The 18,077-nt window shown below is 26.1% G+C and overlaps 2 protein-coding genes across 2 annotated transcripts; both read left to right on the top strand.

The window, feature by feature from the left end:
• The first annotated feature begins 371 nt into the window (after positions 1-371).
• Positions 372-1,937, top strand: LOC145833411 (putative vesicular acetylcholine transporter-B). Its single transcript, XM_082940590.1, has one exon. The coding sequence runs from the start codon at positions 372-374 to the stop codon at positions 1,935-1,937; it is 1,566 nt and encodes a 521-aa protein (XP_082796716.1).
• A 2,183-nt stretch (positions 1,938-4,120) lies between these two features.
• Positions 4,121-17,018, top strand: LOC145833410 (choline O-acetyltransferase-like). Its single transcript, XM_082940589.1, has 14 exons — positions 4,121-4,333; positions 5,721-5,839; positions 6,064-6,117; positions 8,367-8,547; positions 8,679-8,856; positions 9,054-9,207; positions 11,441-11,563; positions 12,616-12,735; positions 12,836-12,991; positions 13,542-13,698; positions 14,759-14,869; positions 15,596-15,685; positions 15,882-16,107; positions 16,204-17,018. Exons 1-14 carry the CDS (start codon positions 4,121-4,123, stop codon positions 16,389-16,391), a joined length of 2,070 nt encoding a protein of 689 aa, XP_082796715.1. The 3' UTR covers positions 16,392-17,018.
• The last annotated feature ends 1,059 nt before the right edge of the window (positions 17,019-18,077 follow it).

The raw sequence follows: 18,077 nt of genomic DNA, 5'->3' as shown, positions 1-18,077 counted from the left end.
TCCATAAATAAGACAAAAACGTTTAAGCTTTATCTTCAGTTTTTATAAGATAGAAGCATGAAAAAAAAGTAAATCTTATACAAAACTCATTTTTAACTTGTTCTTTTTTATAAAAAAAGAATTAGTGTAAAGCTATTTTTAATTTTACTCGTAACTTTTATTTCTGATTATGGTTTAAGATTTAAGATAGTAAACACTTCTATAGACTTAATATAAAGCTTGATCTGCAAAATGATGTGGACACACAATTTTTACTTTTTAAATAAGTTCATATTACACTTTATTCAGATTGAACTTTTTGATTTTTATGTGTGCTTCACCATTTTGCAGGTCAAGCAAAAAACCAGCGGCACAAAAACTGTGATTTCAAAATGGAAAGCAACGCCCTAAAAACTGCAAGTAGATTTCTAATGAAGTTTTTACAAAGTGTTGACGAGAAGCTAGTGCCAATCAGGGAAAAGTTTGTAACTGAAAAGCGCCAACAAAAACTTGTTTTACTGATAGCATCGGTCACACTACTGCTCGACAATATGCTGTATATGGTGATAGTGCCAATAATAACTGAATACTTTCATTCGACTAATGGAACAGTCGTTCCAGAAACACAACTAGCATCTAGAGATACTGCGACTGGATGTTTATTCGCGTCAAAAGCGATTGTACAACTTGCCGTAAACCCTTTCACTGGAGTGTTAATTGATAGAATTGGATACATAAAACCACTTGCATTCGGACTTATGACAATGTTTTTTTCAACTTTTATATTTGCCTGTGCCTCTTCTTTTGCTTTACTTTTTGTTGCACGTAGTTTCCAAGGTATCGGATCAGCTCTAGCGGACACGGCATCTTTAGGATTGATTGCTGATCGTTTTCAAGACGAATCTTCGCGTTCCTCTGCACTCGGCATCGCACTTGCTTTTATTTCCTTCGGAAGTTTAGTAGCTCCCCCTTTCGGTGGTTTTTTATTCGAGTATGCCGGGCGAGAATGGCCTTTCTTGATCTTATCTGTAATTTGTATTTGCAATGCATGTTTATTAACTCTTGTTCCACCGAAAAGTAAAGGTGATGAAAAGGAGGTGGAGATAAAAGGCACTCCCGTGCATAAGCTGTTCTTCGATCCATACATTGCGGTAGTTGCCGTTGCTTTAGCCGCAGCAAACTTTCCGCTTGCTTTTTTGGAACCTACTATTGCGCAGTGGATGAAAGAAACTATGTCAGCTTCAACTGGAGAAGTAGGCTTAGTCTGGTTACCCGCTTTTATTCCTCACGTCATAGGAGTTTATTTGACCGTTAAACTATCACAAAAGTACGCTAGATACCAATGGCTGTACGGATCCATTGGACTTGTAATTATCGGAGTAAGTACGGCGGCAGTACCTACCTGCAAATCTTATGGGGTAGTAATAATACCTTTAGCAACTTTGTGCTTTGGAATAGCTCTCATAGATACCGCTCTTCTGCCGACTCTTGCTTTTATCGTTGATGTTCGACACACTTCTGTCTACGGCTCTGTATACGCCATTGCAGACATTTCATACTGCTTTGCCTACGGCCTCGGTCCAATACTAGCTGGAGGTATTGTACGATCCATAGGCTACTTAAAGATGAATGTTGGCATTGGAATTGCAAACATAATGATCTCACCTCTGCTATTACTTCTAAGAGAAGCCTATGATTGGAAAAAAGGCGATGCCGGTGAAAGGCAACTTCTTTTGGAAGATGGCTCTCCCTTGATGTCGACTACAACATTTGCAGAAAAAGATAATGTTGTTTCGCCTAACTCAACTCTAACTGAAGAGTTTTCACGGTCAACCTCACCTAATACTGCTGCAATGTCGTCAAATCGTTCAAATCACATTGTAGAAACTTCAGTTACACCAAGACCGCGACCTCGAGCTGGTGACATAAAAACAAATATGATTGAAAACTACCAGTAACTTTTTGTAATCGTATGAAGTACGATATAACTTAGTTTATAAATAAGATATGATTGTCAAGCATGCAAATGATTATAAAACGATAATTTTAGCATCGTAGTTAACATTCTAGTAATTTTTCTGAGTTTTTGTTTATCCATTTATTTTTTGGATTATGTATAAATAACTTGTAAGTAAGATGAACTTAAAGAATAAATACTCTGAAACATTTTATTGCTTTTTATTTAAAAACTGATTCTAAGTTTTTTTTCTATATACTTGTTAGTTTAATTTTATATCCTGTCTTCAATGTTAAAAAAAGCTTTGAAATTTCACAAGTAAGACTTTAATTAATCTAGTATACTCTGATACCTTTAAAATAATTATTAAGTATCTCTACTTTATCTTTATATAGACTATAATTAAGCTGAAAGAATGCTTTAAGTACAACTTAATTTAGAAATCGGTTTTTGTAAACACTTTTAATTAAACTTAAAGTTGTCAATCTAAGAATTGTGTTAGTTTTACAAAGCATGTTAAAACTTTAATGAAAGTACTTTTAAAAAGTTATTTTTTTTAAATACTTTATCAAAATGTAATCAACATTAAAAAATAAATAACTTTATTAATTTTTGAAGTTAGAAAACTTATAAGATTAATTATGAGCTACTAAACATTTAGAAATCGATTATCTTTCGAAATTTAAACTTTTAAATGTATATAAACAACTTATATTTATATACTTTTTTGTTTTTTCGCAATTAAATGGAGTTTGTAAAACTTGTAATAGAAAATGATTAAATTTCAAACATTAATAATCAAATAAGTGTGGTCAAGGGCAAGTGCCGAAGGTTTCCTTGTTCGACTAGCAAAGACTTTAAAGGACAAATTACAAAATCGATTTGACATCTCGAGCGTTCAATTTTTTGACACATTTTACAACGCGACGCACGGCAACATGGCGGTCAATCGCTGTCAAATTGGAGCGGCCTAAAAGTTCATTGATACAAAAATCTTTTCTTGAGTTTTGGTGGTGAGTGTAAACAAAGTGACTTCCTAAAAGTCGCTACACGCTTTGAATTACTGCCGACTAAAGAGTTTCTGCTTTATTTCTTTTACATTAGTTATGTTGTAGCAAAAACGTTAACACTTTTCTGCGCCAGCTAATTATTTTTGATTCTAGTTCAAAGTTTCTCGTTTCCATTCCGGATTTTTCAAAGTTATGATTTGTTTAAACTTCATCTGAAAAAATTTGTTAATATTGTTCTAGTACTAATTATATAAAAAATGAATTTCATGTATTTATAAATAATCAATCAAAAAACTTTTTTGTGTAATAATTTGATTAAAAAAAACAACTAAAAACAGTTTTAGATTCGTATTAATATCTTTATATATTCAAAAAAAAATTTTTTTTATACCGATGTATACAATTGTTTTTAATACAACTAATAATTAATCTCTTCGTGACCTATATGTCAAACGTACTATCCAAGCTACCGTATTAGTAAGTTTAAAGATTACCTTCATGAATTATTAATATTTTATTAAATTAAATAAGTATTAAATTTTTTTTAAGTCAACAAGTTTTTTTTCGAATTAACGTCAAAAATTTTAAATATACTTAATATTCCTTCATAAATGTATGAAACTTTATGTAGTTGATAACAAATATTCATTTTTTAATGCATTTTTTATTTACTTCTATGACGCTAAGTAGTTATTTAATAACACCATTTATAAAAACTACTTTTGATAATCTGTTTTACGCAACATTTTTTCTTCTACCAAACTATCTTTTTACGGAAGATAAGCTAGGTTTTGGCAAGCATTTAACTTAATCTTAGACTTGTTAAATGCTAATCCAAACAGTTTTCCTTTTAATACGCACACTGACTTAACAAGTTATAAAACTTTCTATTGATCGTTTATAGGGTGAAGCAACTTAGTTATTTAAAGAAAATTAATCTTTATAGTAGTTTTAAGTTATATAGAAATTAGTAAAGGAGTTTAAATTTGTGTTAAATTATATGATAACATAAAGATAAACACAAAATAATGTAAATATTTTAAACATATTTCACGTTGTGTTTGATAATTAATTATTTACAATTATTAATAATGATTATAAAATTTTAACTATTACTTATGACTATTTTACATAAGTACGTAATTTTTTTATGTTTTACAACAAAATTTTTCAGATGAAACCTTCTTGTGTATCTGTGCTACCAAAACTTCCTGTACCTAAGTTAAGCGAGACTCTAGAAAAATACCTATTGTGTATAAAAGCGATAGTTCCTGAGCCCCAATTTGATCGTACTAAATCCCTTGTCAGGGAATTTGGGAAAACAGGAGGACTAGGTGAGAAATTACAAAAAGAACTAGAAAAATATGCAGATAGAGAAGAAAACTGGGTTAGATATAAATTTAGTAGTCTGGTTATAAAAAGCTATCCTTTTTATTAATGTTAGTATGAATACAACAAATAATAAATTGAAAAAATAAAAATTGTGTAAAGTGTTTGATTATTAATTTCATCTTCATTAGTATTCATCGGAAAAGTTTTTCAGGAAATTTTGAATCAAACTAGTTTGTTTACTCTATAACCTTTACTTAATTTTATAGTATCTAAATTTGTTTTTTTTTTGTTTTGTAGAACTTTAAACTTAAAAAAAAACTTTGGATAATTTTTGAAATCTTTTCTCAAGTAAAGCAAACTGGCATAAAGTAAGTTTTGGACATATGTTAATCTCACTTATATTTTATAGGTTTTGTTCTGTGTATTATTATAAAAAGTTCTGTTATTCTTTGTGATATTGTTATAAATAATTTAGAATATTTTTGAAATCGTAGAATCATGACTATTATTTTTAGTCATTTGTTTTTTTTAATTGAGGTATATATGAAGTAATACACTATTTATGCAAAAAAATGATAAGTACCAAATTTTTTTAAACTTGTAAATTATTTTAGTTTTTAAACGTAGTAACTCTATTTATTTCAAGCAAGCAACTAATTTGATCAAAGTTTTTTTTTTTGCTGAAAAATTCAACTATATAAACTTGTTTATGTATAATTACTTTTTTTAATTGATTAAATAAAGCAAAGCTAAAATCTGTAATCTGTCGTAAAGTGTAAATAAATATAAACTTCACTTATTTTTCATATAATATGTATTACTAAGCAATCACTAAGTTTTGTTTAGTAACTTTTTATAATTTTTTCAAGTAGTTACATTGTTTTACTACTAGTTTTTATATATAGTTTTACTTAAATATTTTTAAGTTTACAGAGCAACTATTAAGTTAGTTGTTAAAAGCAGACCTAAAAAGTTATTAAAAAATTAAAACTTAAAATTTTATTTTTATAGTTTTTTAAAACACTTCATAGAACTTTAGCGTTATAAAGTCGGAGGTACCAAAATTGTGAATTGTTTACAACTGAAAATTACTGCAAACTAAATGTAGAATTTTATTCAAAAAAACAACGGTTTAACAATGCTTAATTATCTTTTTATTATAAATTCATAAACAAAAGTGATAGTACTTAAAACAAATAGTTTTATAAACAAAACTTGATTTAACTTCATACACCAATTTTATTAAAATCTTAAAACTTTTTATTTCTTGTTATACCATTAAAACAATCTAAAAAGTTTAATTGTTAAATTTTAGATAAAAGACTATAAATTTCTTAAAAAACAGTAGTCTTAAAACATTATTAATGTTGATAACTTCAAAAAAACTAACACAAATAAGAATAAACAGTTGCTAAAGCTTATATACGCAATCACACGTTTAGGCCTATTCTTGGTGGTTAAAGGAGATGTACTTAGAAAATCGAGCTGCTTTGCCAGTCAATTCGAACCCTGGCATGGTGCTACCAAGACAAACTTTTAGCAATCGCTACCGGTGGCTTTTGTAAGTTAAATAAGTAAACAAACGAAGTTTAGTTTTATAGGAATCTAGTATAAAGGTAATCTTAAACTTTAAAATAAGTATATTTAAAATATTTCAAACAAATTTTAATAAAGTTATTCTATACAAATAATCGTTTACATAACTAATAAATTTTCATTGGTTAATAGTTATAAAATATTTTTTTAATGATGAATCAGTTAGTTTGTTATTTAGTATTATAACAGGTTTGCCGCAGAAGTTTCTGTAGGAATAATGGAATTTAAGCTTGTTTTAGACGCGTAAGTTTTTTTCTGATCATTTCATTATATAACAAGGTATAAACTTACTTTAAATTTATAGTTGTTACCTTTATACCGAGTTTTATTAACATAAACCTATATAAAATACTATCAGTCAATGTTACTGCCTTTGCACTTGCAAATAGGAAAAGCTTGATATTAAGCTTAAAAAACTATTTGACTTAAGTCTTAAGCTGTCTGAACGAATAAAAAAGAAAGTGCACAAAGAATCTCCATTAAAAAGCTCTTAAGAAATCGATTGTTTAGATGAATAAATAATAAAATATAAAATATTATGACAACATGCACGTCAAAAACAAACATTATAGTTGTTTAAAAGACCTTTTTTTTCACGCATTTTTATAAATAATACATATAAAATAAATTACATTTTAAACTTTAAATTAAATTTAATTGTTCATTTAGTATTCATAGTAAGATGTTTTTTTATTTATACAAAACGTTAAACAAAACTTCTAAACATGTCAATTTAAAAATAAATTAACCATACAAACTAGAAATTAAATATGATTTTAGACTTCTCAAAGTGAATTTATGCTGAATCATACTAAAATAGTTTGCTTGGTATTAAATACGTATAACGTTTTTCATCTCTACATGCCGGTTTTATTTTTTATTTGTTTAAATTAAACTATAAAGAAAAATAAAAGCTTAAGGATATAAAAATCCTAAACTTAAACAAGTTCAAGGCTAGTATTCTTACTACACAAGTTTTTTTTTCCTAAAATTTTTTGTGTTACTATTGTTTATTGAAAATTAACTTTTCAAACTAGACTAAATATTCAACTTACTTTAATAACAGCACATTGTAAAGATCTATTTTTTAAATCTCAAACTTTTTTATTAGATTATCTTAAAAATAGAAAACTTTTAATACACACTACTTAATGTTACAGTTTTTTTATAATTTACTTTAAAAGGAGCCTACAAACTATTCTTATTTTAAATTTAATTTTAACAAGTTGGTAATTGAAGATTTATTCAAAAAAACTAAAAAACCCAGGCTATATAAAAAAATAATTTTTCAAAAATTTTATTTTAATATTTAAAAAAAGTATAAATCGTTTTTTTGTTTTAATTATTTATCTAGAATCACTTCGTTGTACTTTGTCAACTTGAATTTTAATTTATATAAAATATCTGCTGTAAATTTTCCTAAAAATTTATTTAACCTGTTTGAAAATTTGCATTGTAAATCTACTAACTACTTTTTAGAATTATTTTTTGGATTTTCATTCTATTAAATCATTCAAATTTATATAAATTATCTAAAACACAAAAAAAATATTAGAAAATTAAAGTTTTTAACAAACACTACTAGCAAAAAAGAAAATAATTGTTATTTGAAAGGTTTTTTTATTTATATTTAAGAATTTTAAGATGTTTTTCTGTATGAATTTATATTAAAAACCGATATTATTAAGACTTAATTTAGGTGTTTCAACTTTAAAATGTTTGTTAAAATTTGAAAAATATTGTTAAACTTTATTTTTTAAGTCGATAGTATTTTAAGAGCTTTGATAAATTGTATCATTTAAAGTTATTATTAGTTTTAACTGTTTTTAAATTGTCTTAAAGTAATAACAGATTTTGTGTAAGAAAATGTTTTTATGTTTACAGATCTTAGTTGATTTAACTTTTACAAAACGGGTGCACGACAATTCAAATTCCAATAAAATATTAAGTTATCGTGAAGTATCTCTTACAATTTTTTTCAAATAGTTCTAAATTTGTGTTCTAATTAGTTAGACCTTCATGCACTTTTTTTTGAAATATACCTAAAAAAAGCTTTAAAAATCACTAAAATCAAGTTATTTTTAGTACTTATATTTTCTTACTTTTAATGTATACTTTTTTACCATCATAATATTATTAAATAAAACATTAGACATTTTTTGATTTTATTGTTTCAAGTTATCTTTTATAGCTCTTTAAAATTCTTTTGAAGAACTTGGTTTGTCGGAATTTGAACAGACATGTCACATTACAAAATATCCATACAAAGATAGATTTGTTATACTTCCAAAGTGTAGTTAAACTTTTTTAATACTATTTAAAACTAATAAATGATACTTTTTATAAATTAAAACAGTTTTTTTTTTCTGTATAATTAAAAAAATTATTAGTACTTTTTTTAAAGGCTTATATTAAGATTTCCTTATAATTATACAACTTGTTCAATTGAAAACTTATAGTTTTGTTTCAATTATCTATAAAACAAAAAATAGTCGAGCTCTACCTATGGAAATGGCCAGTGGACAGCTAGCAGGTCAGGCCTTATGCATGGAACAGTATTACAAGCTGCTAAGGTCCCATAGATTACCAGGTAAAGATTGCGATCGATTAGTAACTATGACTACAGAACCAAGAAATGAGAATTCATACATTATTGTTGCTTACAAAAGCGAGGTTATTATAAAATTGTTTGCTTTTTTAAAGAAAAGCTTAGTTATTGCTATGAATGCCTATTTTTTTAAATATTAGTACTTCATCATTTACTTTTATTACAACATCTAAAATATAAAACAAGAAAATTTCAGTTTTTTGTTGTAAACATTGGTATTGGAGCATCACAAGCTAGTGTAGACCATATAACGTTACAACTAATAAACATCGTTGAAAGTATAGACAAGAAGGAACTTCCTAGTTGTCAGGTAGGAATTTTAACTTCTGAAAATAGAGATGTATGGGCCAAAGCAAGATTAATGTTATCAGAAGGTTTGAATTTTTTATTTTACGCTAAAATCATTTGTTTTTGAAAAATATACAAAGGTTAATTATAAAAATCAATTTCAGATGGGTTTGTAGCTTGATTTTTTTTTTTCAATGAAAGATTAGTTTTTACAAAACAATAAACTATTATGTTTTTTAAAGTTTTTTTTTTCATTGTCTAAAACAGTTATTTAATTTAACAGAAGAGGCTAACCGTACTTCAATAGACTTATTGGAAAGAAGTGTTTTTGTATTGTGCCTTGATTCTTCTGTAAAGAGAAAAGCTGATCATGACCTAACATTAGCTGCTCATCAGATGTTGCACGGTTGTGGTTGTAAAAATAACGCTGCTAATAGGTAGATTGTTAGGTTTAGTTTATATAGTTTGTAACAAAAACGTCCTCATTTAAAAAAATTAAACACAGTTAATGACTTTTTGAAATTCTTGTAGTCGCTTACTATAACAAAAAAGAGTTTTCATTACTCGTACTTTGTAAAAGTATGTGTTGATTCATTTTTTAAATAACTGTTTTCAAACTAAAAGAAAGAGCTGTTAACTAAAAATGTTTAGTTTAAAAGCATTCTTATTTAAAAATTAAGTGAGTAAAACCTTTGCTCAATTTGAAAGCCAGAAAAAAATTGTCTTATAAAAAATGTAGCAACTTATTATATAGTAGTAAAAACACTTTAGATTTAATAAAAAAATAAGTATTTGCCACTAACAAGAATAACATAAAAAAATAAAGCCAATAGTTAGATTTTTTTCTGTTAGGTAATTTAAAAACAAACAAAATTGTTTGACAATACTAGTTAAGTCTCAATTATTTTTGCTACAAGCTATTTTTTTGTTAACGAATTGTTTTTAAGTTTTAAACTAACTTCGTTAACTATATTTCATTCTTTCTTTTCTGAACTTTCTCTGTAGGTTGTAAACTAGTTTCTTAAGTAAATCCATAAATATTTTTTCGAGTTTGTATGTTTTTATAAAAACACCAATAAAAAAGTTATTATATAAGTATAGTCGGTTAAGTAAACGATTTAGTTTACAAGAAAAAATACATAACACGTAAATGTGTTGAGGAAGTACTATTTAAGTATCTAATTTTTATAATCATTTTTCCTAGAAAGCTCAGTCTTATCTGTAGGACAATTGCTGCTAAAAAATTTATAAGCGCAACAATTAAAGCTTATTGAACGGTTTTAAAGGCTACTTAAAGCACTGAGTTAAAAATAAATTAAATATAAAAATCTGGAATCAGCAAACTATCTTTGTATTTGTTTTGTGCATGAATAAAATATTATGAACAACTTTATTTTATGTACGTATCACAACACAATATTTAAAATAGAACCTAGTGTGACATTTTGTTATAAAAAACAAATACTAGTGTTAAACTTACGTATTTATATCGAGTTTGTTAACTATATGAAATACTCACAATATTTGTCGAACATTTTTTCTAGAATATAACTTGGTACTCAGATTTTAGTTTTATAAGTTGTTTGGTAGTAAAATACTAATCAAGTAATATAATTAAATTCACACTTAACACTTTTTAAACTACCAGATCTACATCTGACAGTTAGTTTTAAAACAGTTTAACCGCCAAGGTCACTTTTTATGCAATTAATTTAAACGCACCAAGAAAAGTTCCTTCGCAAATCAAATTACTTTGGTTCTAACTTTTTGTCCCTTTATACAAAAACAATTTTCCATTCACCTTCTTATAAATCAAATACAAGAGCTTTCATTGATCAAATCGATCGGATCAACTTCCTAACTTCTTGCTGTAGCATCAATTGCAGGAAGAAGTTTTCCGTTTAAAATTTATCGAATTGTTTTTCGATTTGTCTTACTCGTGCGTGTACCTGATGTCGCGACGGACGCCTTCGAATTGATCGCACTTGTGGCTTGGCGTTTTAAATTCAAACTTAATCGTTAGAAAAAGTTTTATAGAATTTTTTCATGTTAACTCAGTAATGCGACAGCTACTTGTGCTTCTGCAGAGATAAGGCGACAACTAACTTTTTTTTAAATAGACAATTAAAAAAAAATTCATTACAAGATCAAACTAATCTTATGTTCAGTTGATGTTGAAAACGAAAGATAAAAATGATTTTATTTAAGTTGATTTTTACAAATCCTTTATGTAAGTGTATAATTTTTTGTTTTATTAAAATTATAGTTGTATGTTAATCAAAGCAGTAAGCAATCTGTTTTGTTTCATTTTAGGTATATATTCTTTAGATTGTTTTCAATATAAAATCAAAAGTAATTTGTTGCCTAATGTATGTTTGATTAAATATTTGTTGCTTGACAGAAAGTTAAAGCAATTTTTTACAGTTTTCTTTTTTCTATTTAGTACACGTGCTTCATATGCCTTTAGTTCTTTAACTTTATAAAACTTTATAATTTACTTTTCATAGTGCTAAACCTATTTTTTTGGTTTTAGTCATCAGCTTTGTAAAAACTACTTGTTTTTACAAATTTAGAAGTACGCTCATAAGCTTCTTTTTTTTTTGTTACTTATACATTTAATAAAACTTTTTTACTTTGTTTTAGTTCTAAAGACATTATAGTTACAAACAGGTGGTACGACAAAACACTACAAATGATAGTATGTGAGGATGGAAACATCGGGTTGACTTACGAACATTCTGTATCTGAAGGTATTGCGGTTAAATCTCTTGTGGAAAATTTACTTAATAACATGTTGGTATTATTTGTTTAACCTTGTGAGTAGGTCATAAACTATTTGAAATATTTTTTCTCAGAATAAAACTAACGGTTGTACTTTTAAGCAATTCTGTATATTCTGTTTGTATGCAAAGTAAAACGGACAAACGGAAATATAAACTCATATCAATTAATTGTTAAAGTTTTCTTAGTATATTAAATAAATAAAAACTTTTTAGTTTAAAATTATAAAAGTATCTCTAAACTAGCCATTAGTTAACCCGAGTTTTTTAAATATTTCAAACTAGCCTAGGGTATTCAAAACTTTTTTTCATAAGGCACCTTTTAAAGAAATAAAAAAGGCTATGGCCTCTCCGACAATTTCTAAAAAAAGCTTCCCTTAAATACTCCTAGGACCTTTTTTTCCTCTTCATCATCAACTCCAGAACGTCTAGTGTAAGTTTTAAATTATAGTCTAATGGCCGCTGTACTACTTTCGACCCCCCCCCCCCCATTAGCCCCTTTGCAGTTTATGGCCCCCTAAATCTTTAAAATACCCCACTTTGGGAAACCCTGAACTTACTTAAGTAACAAGTTTGTGTGACAAGCTTACTCTATTTTTTATTACGAATCTTATGGTTTATCAATTTCAAAAGACATACTAGATTAATATGAAACGTTATAATGTTTTAGCTTACTGTTTAACTTTTATATTTTTCTATTTATTTGAAACAAAGACAAACATATTTTGCACATACTAGATTAATATGAAACGTTATAATGTTTTAGCTTACTGTTTAGTTAGTTTTTAGCTTACTGTTTAACTTTTATATTTTTGTATTTATTTTAAATAACGAAAAACATATTTTTTACTTATTTCTATCTTAATTTTACTAGCAACTTGTGTTTTATAAACTTGATATTTAAATGAACAAACTACAAAAAATATATATCTACCTAGCATTTAAAATCTAATGTGAGTTTAAAAAAGTTACTTTTAAAAGATTTTGTATATATGGTAAAGTACACATTAAAGTATATATAAGTATAAAACTTATCACTTAATTTAACAACTTTATACTTTCAAGAAAAGATGACACTATAAACATTGAAATTGAAAAGACCATTCGAAAAAACTGTAATAAAATGTTATGTAAAAAGTACCTACCAGTTCATCTAAAGTGGAAAATAGATTATCGTGTTAAAAGGTAAAAAGCTAAGCGAACAAAAACCTTAAAGTATTTAATACAGCTACTTTTTACAAACAAACTAAAGCTTTTATTGTGGTGAAACTAAAAAAAATTCCAGATATATAGAAGCTGCAAAAGTTCATTCGGAAGAGCTTTATAAACAAGTAGATATGAAAATATTTGACTTTGACATTTACGGTAAAAATTACATTAAACAGCAAAACATGAGTCCGGATGCATTTGTTCAAGTGGCTTTACAACTGACATACTACAAGTGTTTTATAATTTTTTTTTCTAAATAAAACCAAAATTTATAAGTTAAGTAACTTATAAACAGTTCCTATTTGAATATAATTTATTTATTTTAATAACTAATTTTAGAGTAACTACCTAGTTCTTTAAATAACTTAATGGTCGTAAAGTATGTTATTAATTCTAAATTATTTTAAAATTAAGACTACAATTAGTGTCTTCATCAAGGTTAGAGGGCTTTTTTCTTTAACGCATAGTCTTGATTAGATTTTTTTTACTTTTACTTTAAATAACGCAATCGACTTTTTCACTTTTATATAATATGATATGTACTAATATTTTTTGACAGGAACAAACTGTATTATAGACATATGTAACATGCTTTAGTTATTTTTTAACCTAGGTTTTAGTTAGATAATCAAAATTATGTACTATTTGTGCTAAAACAGCAATTGGTTTTAAATTAGACTTTTACATACTACATTACAGCAAAGTTCTATACTTGTTTTAAATAGCTTTCTAATGTAAAAATTTACGATTATTTTTATTAAACAGTTTTAAACTATATGTAGGATATACGGCCACTTGGTGTCGACGTATGAAAGTGCTTCGTTACGTAGATTTCGTCACGGTCGAGTTGACAACATACGGGCAGCAACTGTACACGTCCTCGAACTTGCTAAGACTTTATACCAAGAAAATTCAGTAGAAAATTCAAATCTAAGACTCGTTAGCTAAATTGTTTTTGTAAATTTCTAAACAAATTTTGTTTTATGAGTAAACTCATCATAAAAATAATGTATTATTATTTTCGTTAAAAAAAGGTAAGGCTACTTCGGACTGTAAAGATCGTTAATTTATACAAAAAACCTATATCATACAATGGCAACGCAAGTAAAATAATATTTACTATATTTATATGTTTTATGTTTTGAAATTTTGAACTATTGTTTATGTCTAAAACTATTGATTAAAATACTAAAGACAATAAAGCGAAATTTGATATCAATTATGGCATCTCTTTTGATTAAGGCCATAGGGGAGTAAACACTTTTTACAAGTTTGTTTTATTTTGTAAAATATAAACTAAGTTTCAAGTTGCTTTTTACAGACTTTTGATGATCGATCTATTTTTAGATATAGCCGGTTAAAGTCAGAAAGTACAAATTTTAAATAGGAGAGAATAAAACAGTGAATAAATAGAAATCAGAAAAAATCTGTCTTTTCCTACAATTTAAAAGATAAATACTTGAAGTTTCTTGCAATATTTAGAAAAATCTTTTAATTAAAAAAAGATTGATCAAAATACCAAAAAAGAAAATTCGAAAAAAAAAATTGTAACAACAAGGCTATTAAAAATAATTCTAAATTTTACAAGGAAAATATCTAGAAAATTTTAGTTATTTATCTCAAAAAACGTAGGAGAAGATAGATTTTTAGTGATTTTTATTTATTCACCGTTTTAGTTTTATCTTCTATAAGGGACCTATTGTACTCTCCGACTTTAATCGCCGATATCTCTAAAGTAATGTTAAGAGTTTTTAAAACCTATAAAAAGCAACCTGGTTAAAACTCTATAAAATAAGTTCAGGTTGTAAAAAAAGTGATTTACCCCCATTTAGCCTTTTTTTTTTCATTGGTTACTTTTAAAGAGTTTATTATATAAAAAAGTTCATATTAAGCTAAAACTATTATTAATACTTGAATTTAATTTGATTTATTAAAAAAAAAACTTTTTTGTTCTAGCCTTTTTATTTGATTTTTTTATATAAACACTGTTGTAAAGCAGGATGCTAGAAAAATGAACTTATTAAGAAGAGCAGTTAAGGCTCAAACTGACAACACAAAAAGCTGTATAACAGGCAACGGCTTTGATAATCACTTGATTGCATTACATCGAGTAAGTTTTGCTAAACTAAATGTTTTTTAATTTCTAGAGTTTTGATAAATCAATCTCTTTGAAACCAACTATTTTAGTTACTCCAGCATGTTATTGAGAAACACAAAAAAGTTTTTAAAACAAATTTTTTGAGACTTTAGTATAATCTTTTTACCTTTTTTGATTAAAAAGCTGTTCTAAGACTCACTAATAGTTTTACAACTAAAGTTTGTTGGTTTAAATCTTAACAAAAACCGTTTAATATCAATTTTCAATGCTAGAAATATAATTTTTACATGCTGTTTTTGTTTATTTAGCTAAAGTTAAAAGCACCGCTTTTAAGTTTTTTTACTATAAAGCTAGTTAACGCAAACATTATTTTTTATTTGGTTAACTATAACAACTTTGATTTCGTAAATTAATAAAATCAAACTACCATTTTATTTGCAGATTTCTCAATTTAATATAAAATTTTTAATGTTTGTATCAACAATTGTAAGCAATAGTTTTTTTAGTAAAAAAAAGGTTATACTAAGTTTATGCTAAAAGAATGTGTACTTTTTTGACAAACAATATATATCACTGCTATCAACTAAGCGATAAATAAAAAGTAAGCAAAAAAAATTAAATCAAAAAAACAAGCTTACTTTTAATACCTTAAAAAACTTGTATAATCGTAGTTAACATATTTTTTATACTTTTTAAGATTGCAATAAAAAATTGCATAAACTATTTGTTTTTATTCAGATATCACAAGAGTTAGGGATTGCTAAGCCTGAAATATTTGAAGATACTTCATTTTCCATGAGTAATTACTTTACTTTGTCTACAAGTCAAGTGCGATTTTACAAACTAATTTATTCTAAGTAATTAATATAAAGCAACTTAGGTTTTATTTTTACTACTTATTACAAATTAAAATGTAGTTCCAAAAAATATAAAATCTCTCTTAATGTAATCATTACTTTATTTTAGTGCAGTTTGCACTTTAATAAATACTTTTTACAACTAATAGTTGATTCATTATTTTAAGATTCCAACTACAACTAATTCTTTTATGTGTTACGGGGCGGTTGTTCCCGATGGCTACGGAGTTTCCTACAACCCGAAGAAGGACAATATAGTATTTTGTATTGGGTCATTCAGGAATTGCTCTGCAACAGACTCAACAAAGTTTTCAGAACATTTGTTCGAGACTTTGTCACTAATGAAGGAACTAACTCAAAAATGGAACCGCCTTAGAAGGTCATCAAGCCTAGGTTAAACCTCCTTTTTATTTTTATTTTTTTTAAATAGAAAATTATTTGTGCCCTAAATAGTTATCTTATTTTATTTTCCAAAAATTTTTAAAACAGAGCTCTTAAAAAACATTCGTAAGTTGTCGTTGCACTGGCCAGAAATAGCGACGAGCTTACCTCCAGAAAAGAAGCTTAGAGAACCAGAAGTGGGGAAAGATGGTCAAAAAAAGCTGAGGATAATGCAAAAAAGAAAAACTTTCAACAATTTACCAATAAGACGTTTTAACTTTAGCTTTCTTCAATAGTTTTTTTTTTTTGTTTTAAGAAGAACACTAACGCTAAAATCTTTAAGTCACGTTCAAGTTTACAGCACTTAACATCTTATGATATGATAACATTTTAAAACTTATAAATTAGTTTTAAACTTATATATTAAAGATTTTAATGTGTGGTTTTCTTAATTTTAAGTTCAAGAGAAAATCCAAGTTGGAAAGAAAAAGTGTGCGACTAAAATGAACCGACAACTCAGTGAATCGAGATGTAAAGATGTCATAAATAAAGTATCTCCATTAATGCTATCTAAAAACTTTTAAATACTATCCGATTAATCAAAAAGTCGTTACTAATTTGCTCAGCTTTGTAACCTTAACTTCATTAAATATATCATTAATTAATATCATTAATTATGATATAACTAAACTTTTGCAATAAGTATATTTTAAATGTAACCTCATATTAAGTGCAATAATATTCTACAAAAAACTTTAAAAACAAAACATTGAATCTCGTATTTTATAACTAAACTTGCATTGTCCTAATTATATTTAAATAATGAGACAAAAAAAGTTTTTCAATCTGGTTTGTTTTTAATTTATATATGTCTATTTACTAGAAACTACGTTGAAAGTTTTTGTGCAGTTCTTACATTTAGACATAATACAGATAACGTTTTTATTTTGAGCGGTATATAGACTTTTTAACAAAGACACGAAAATGTTTCGTTTTTTAAATATTGTTATTACGTTACTTTTTGTTTTAAAAATTAAGAGCAACTAGTCAAAAATACCTTAAGCAAAAAGTTTTATTTTGGTAACATTTATTTAAACTAATGAGCTCAAAGAGCAAAACCTTGTTTATAAAATTTTTTTTTTTGAAAATAGAAGTCAATAAACAGAAAAGTGTTTATTCTCAATTTCAATTTTTTCTATTAAACACAAGTATCGGATCTTGTTATACGAAGTATTTTTAAAGGTTGAAAGAAAGCTTGCGTTAACTAATTGTTTTATTTATGTTATTTGTATTTTTTATAAATTTTTTGTTGTTTTAAAAATAAAAACGAACGCTTTTATGTAATATATTCGTGATAATTTTATTCTAACCTTGTTTTTTTATACTTTACCCTAAAAAACAAAAGGTCATAGTTTAATAACAATTTTTAATAATAGTTTGAACTGTTTTAGATATGCAATATTATCTTTATTTTAATATTTAAGGAATAAATTTATAGGAATAAAATTAACTTTTTTCTTGAATTTAAGTGAATTTTAAAGTATTAACACTAACTTTAGAAGCAAAATGTAGTAAAAATATAAAGTATTTAGGCTTAGAACATTACAAAGCTTTAAAGTTGTATCACTGCTTTAGAATACTTTATTTTTTCTGTTGATTTTCTTTTAAGAATAGTATTTTCGTGAGTGATATTTTTTGGGAAAATATCATGAGACGACGCTACATTTCGTAACAAAAATTGTCAAAACTTCAAAAAAATAATAATTGTATAAGTAGAAATACATGTTTAAAAAAACCTTAAATTTTTTTTAAGGTTCAAAATATTATCAGGATAAATTCGATCGTTTACTTAATTTAATTTACGGATAGTAAGAAAAGAAGTACTTAATCAGGGCTGAAAATTACATTCAAACTTTTTTTTCGAAGTATTCAAAGTTTGTGTTCTAATATATAAGTCTTATTTTAGGACTAAAACTTTATAT

The sequence above is a fragment of the Thalia democratica genome, chromosome 4, assembly GCF_965202585.1.
Source record: "Thalia democratica chromosome 4, ktThaDemo2.hap1.1, whole genome shotgun sequence".
In the NCBI taxonomy this organism is placed as follows: domain Eukaryota; kingdom Metazoa; phylum Chordata; class Thaliacea; order Salpida; family Salpidae; genus Thalia; species Thalia democratica.
This window is presented reverse-complemented; position numbering and strand designations above follow the sequence as displayed.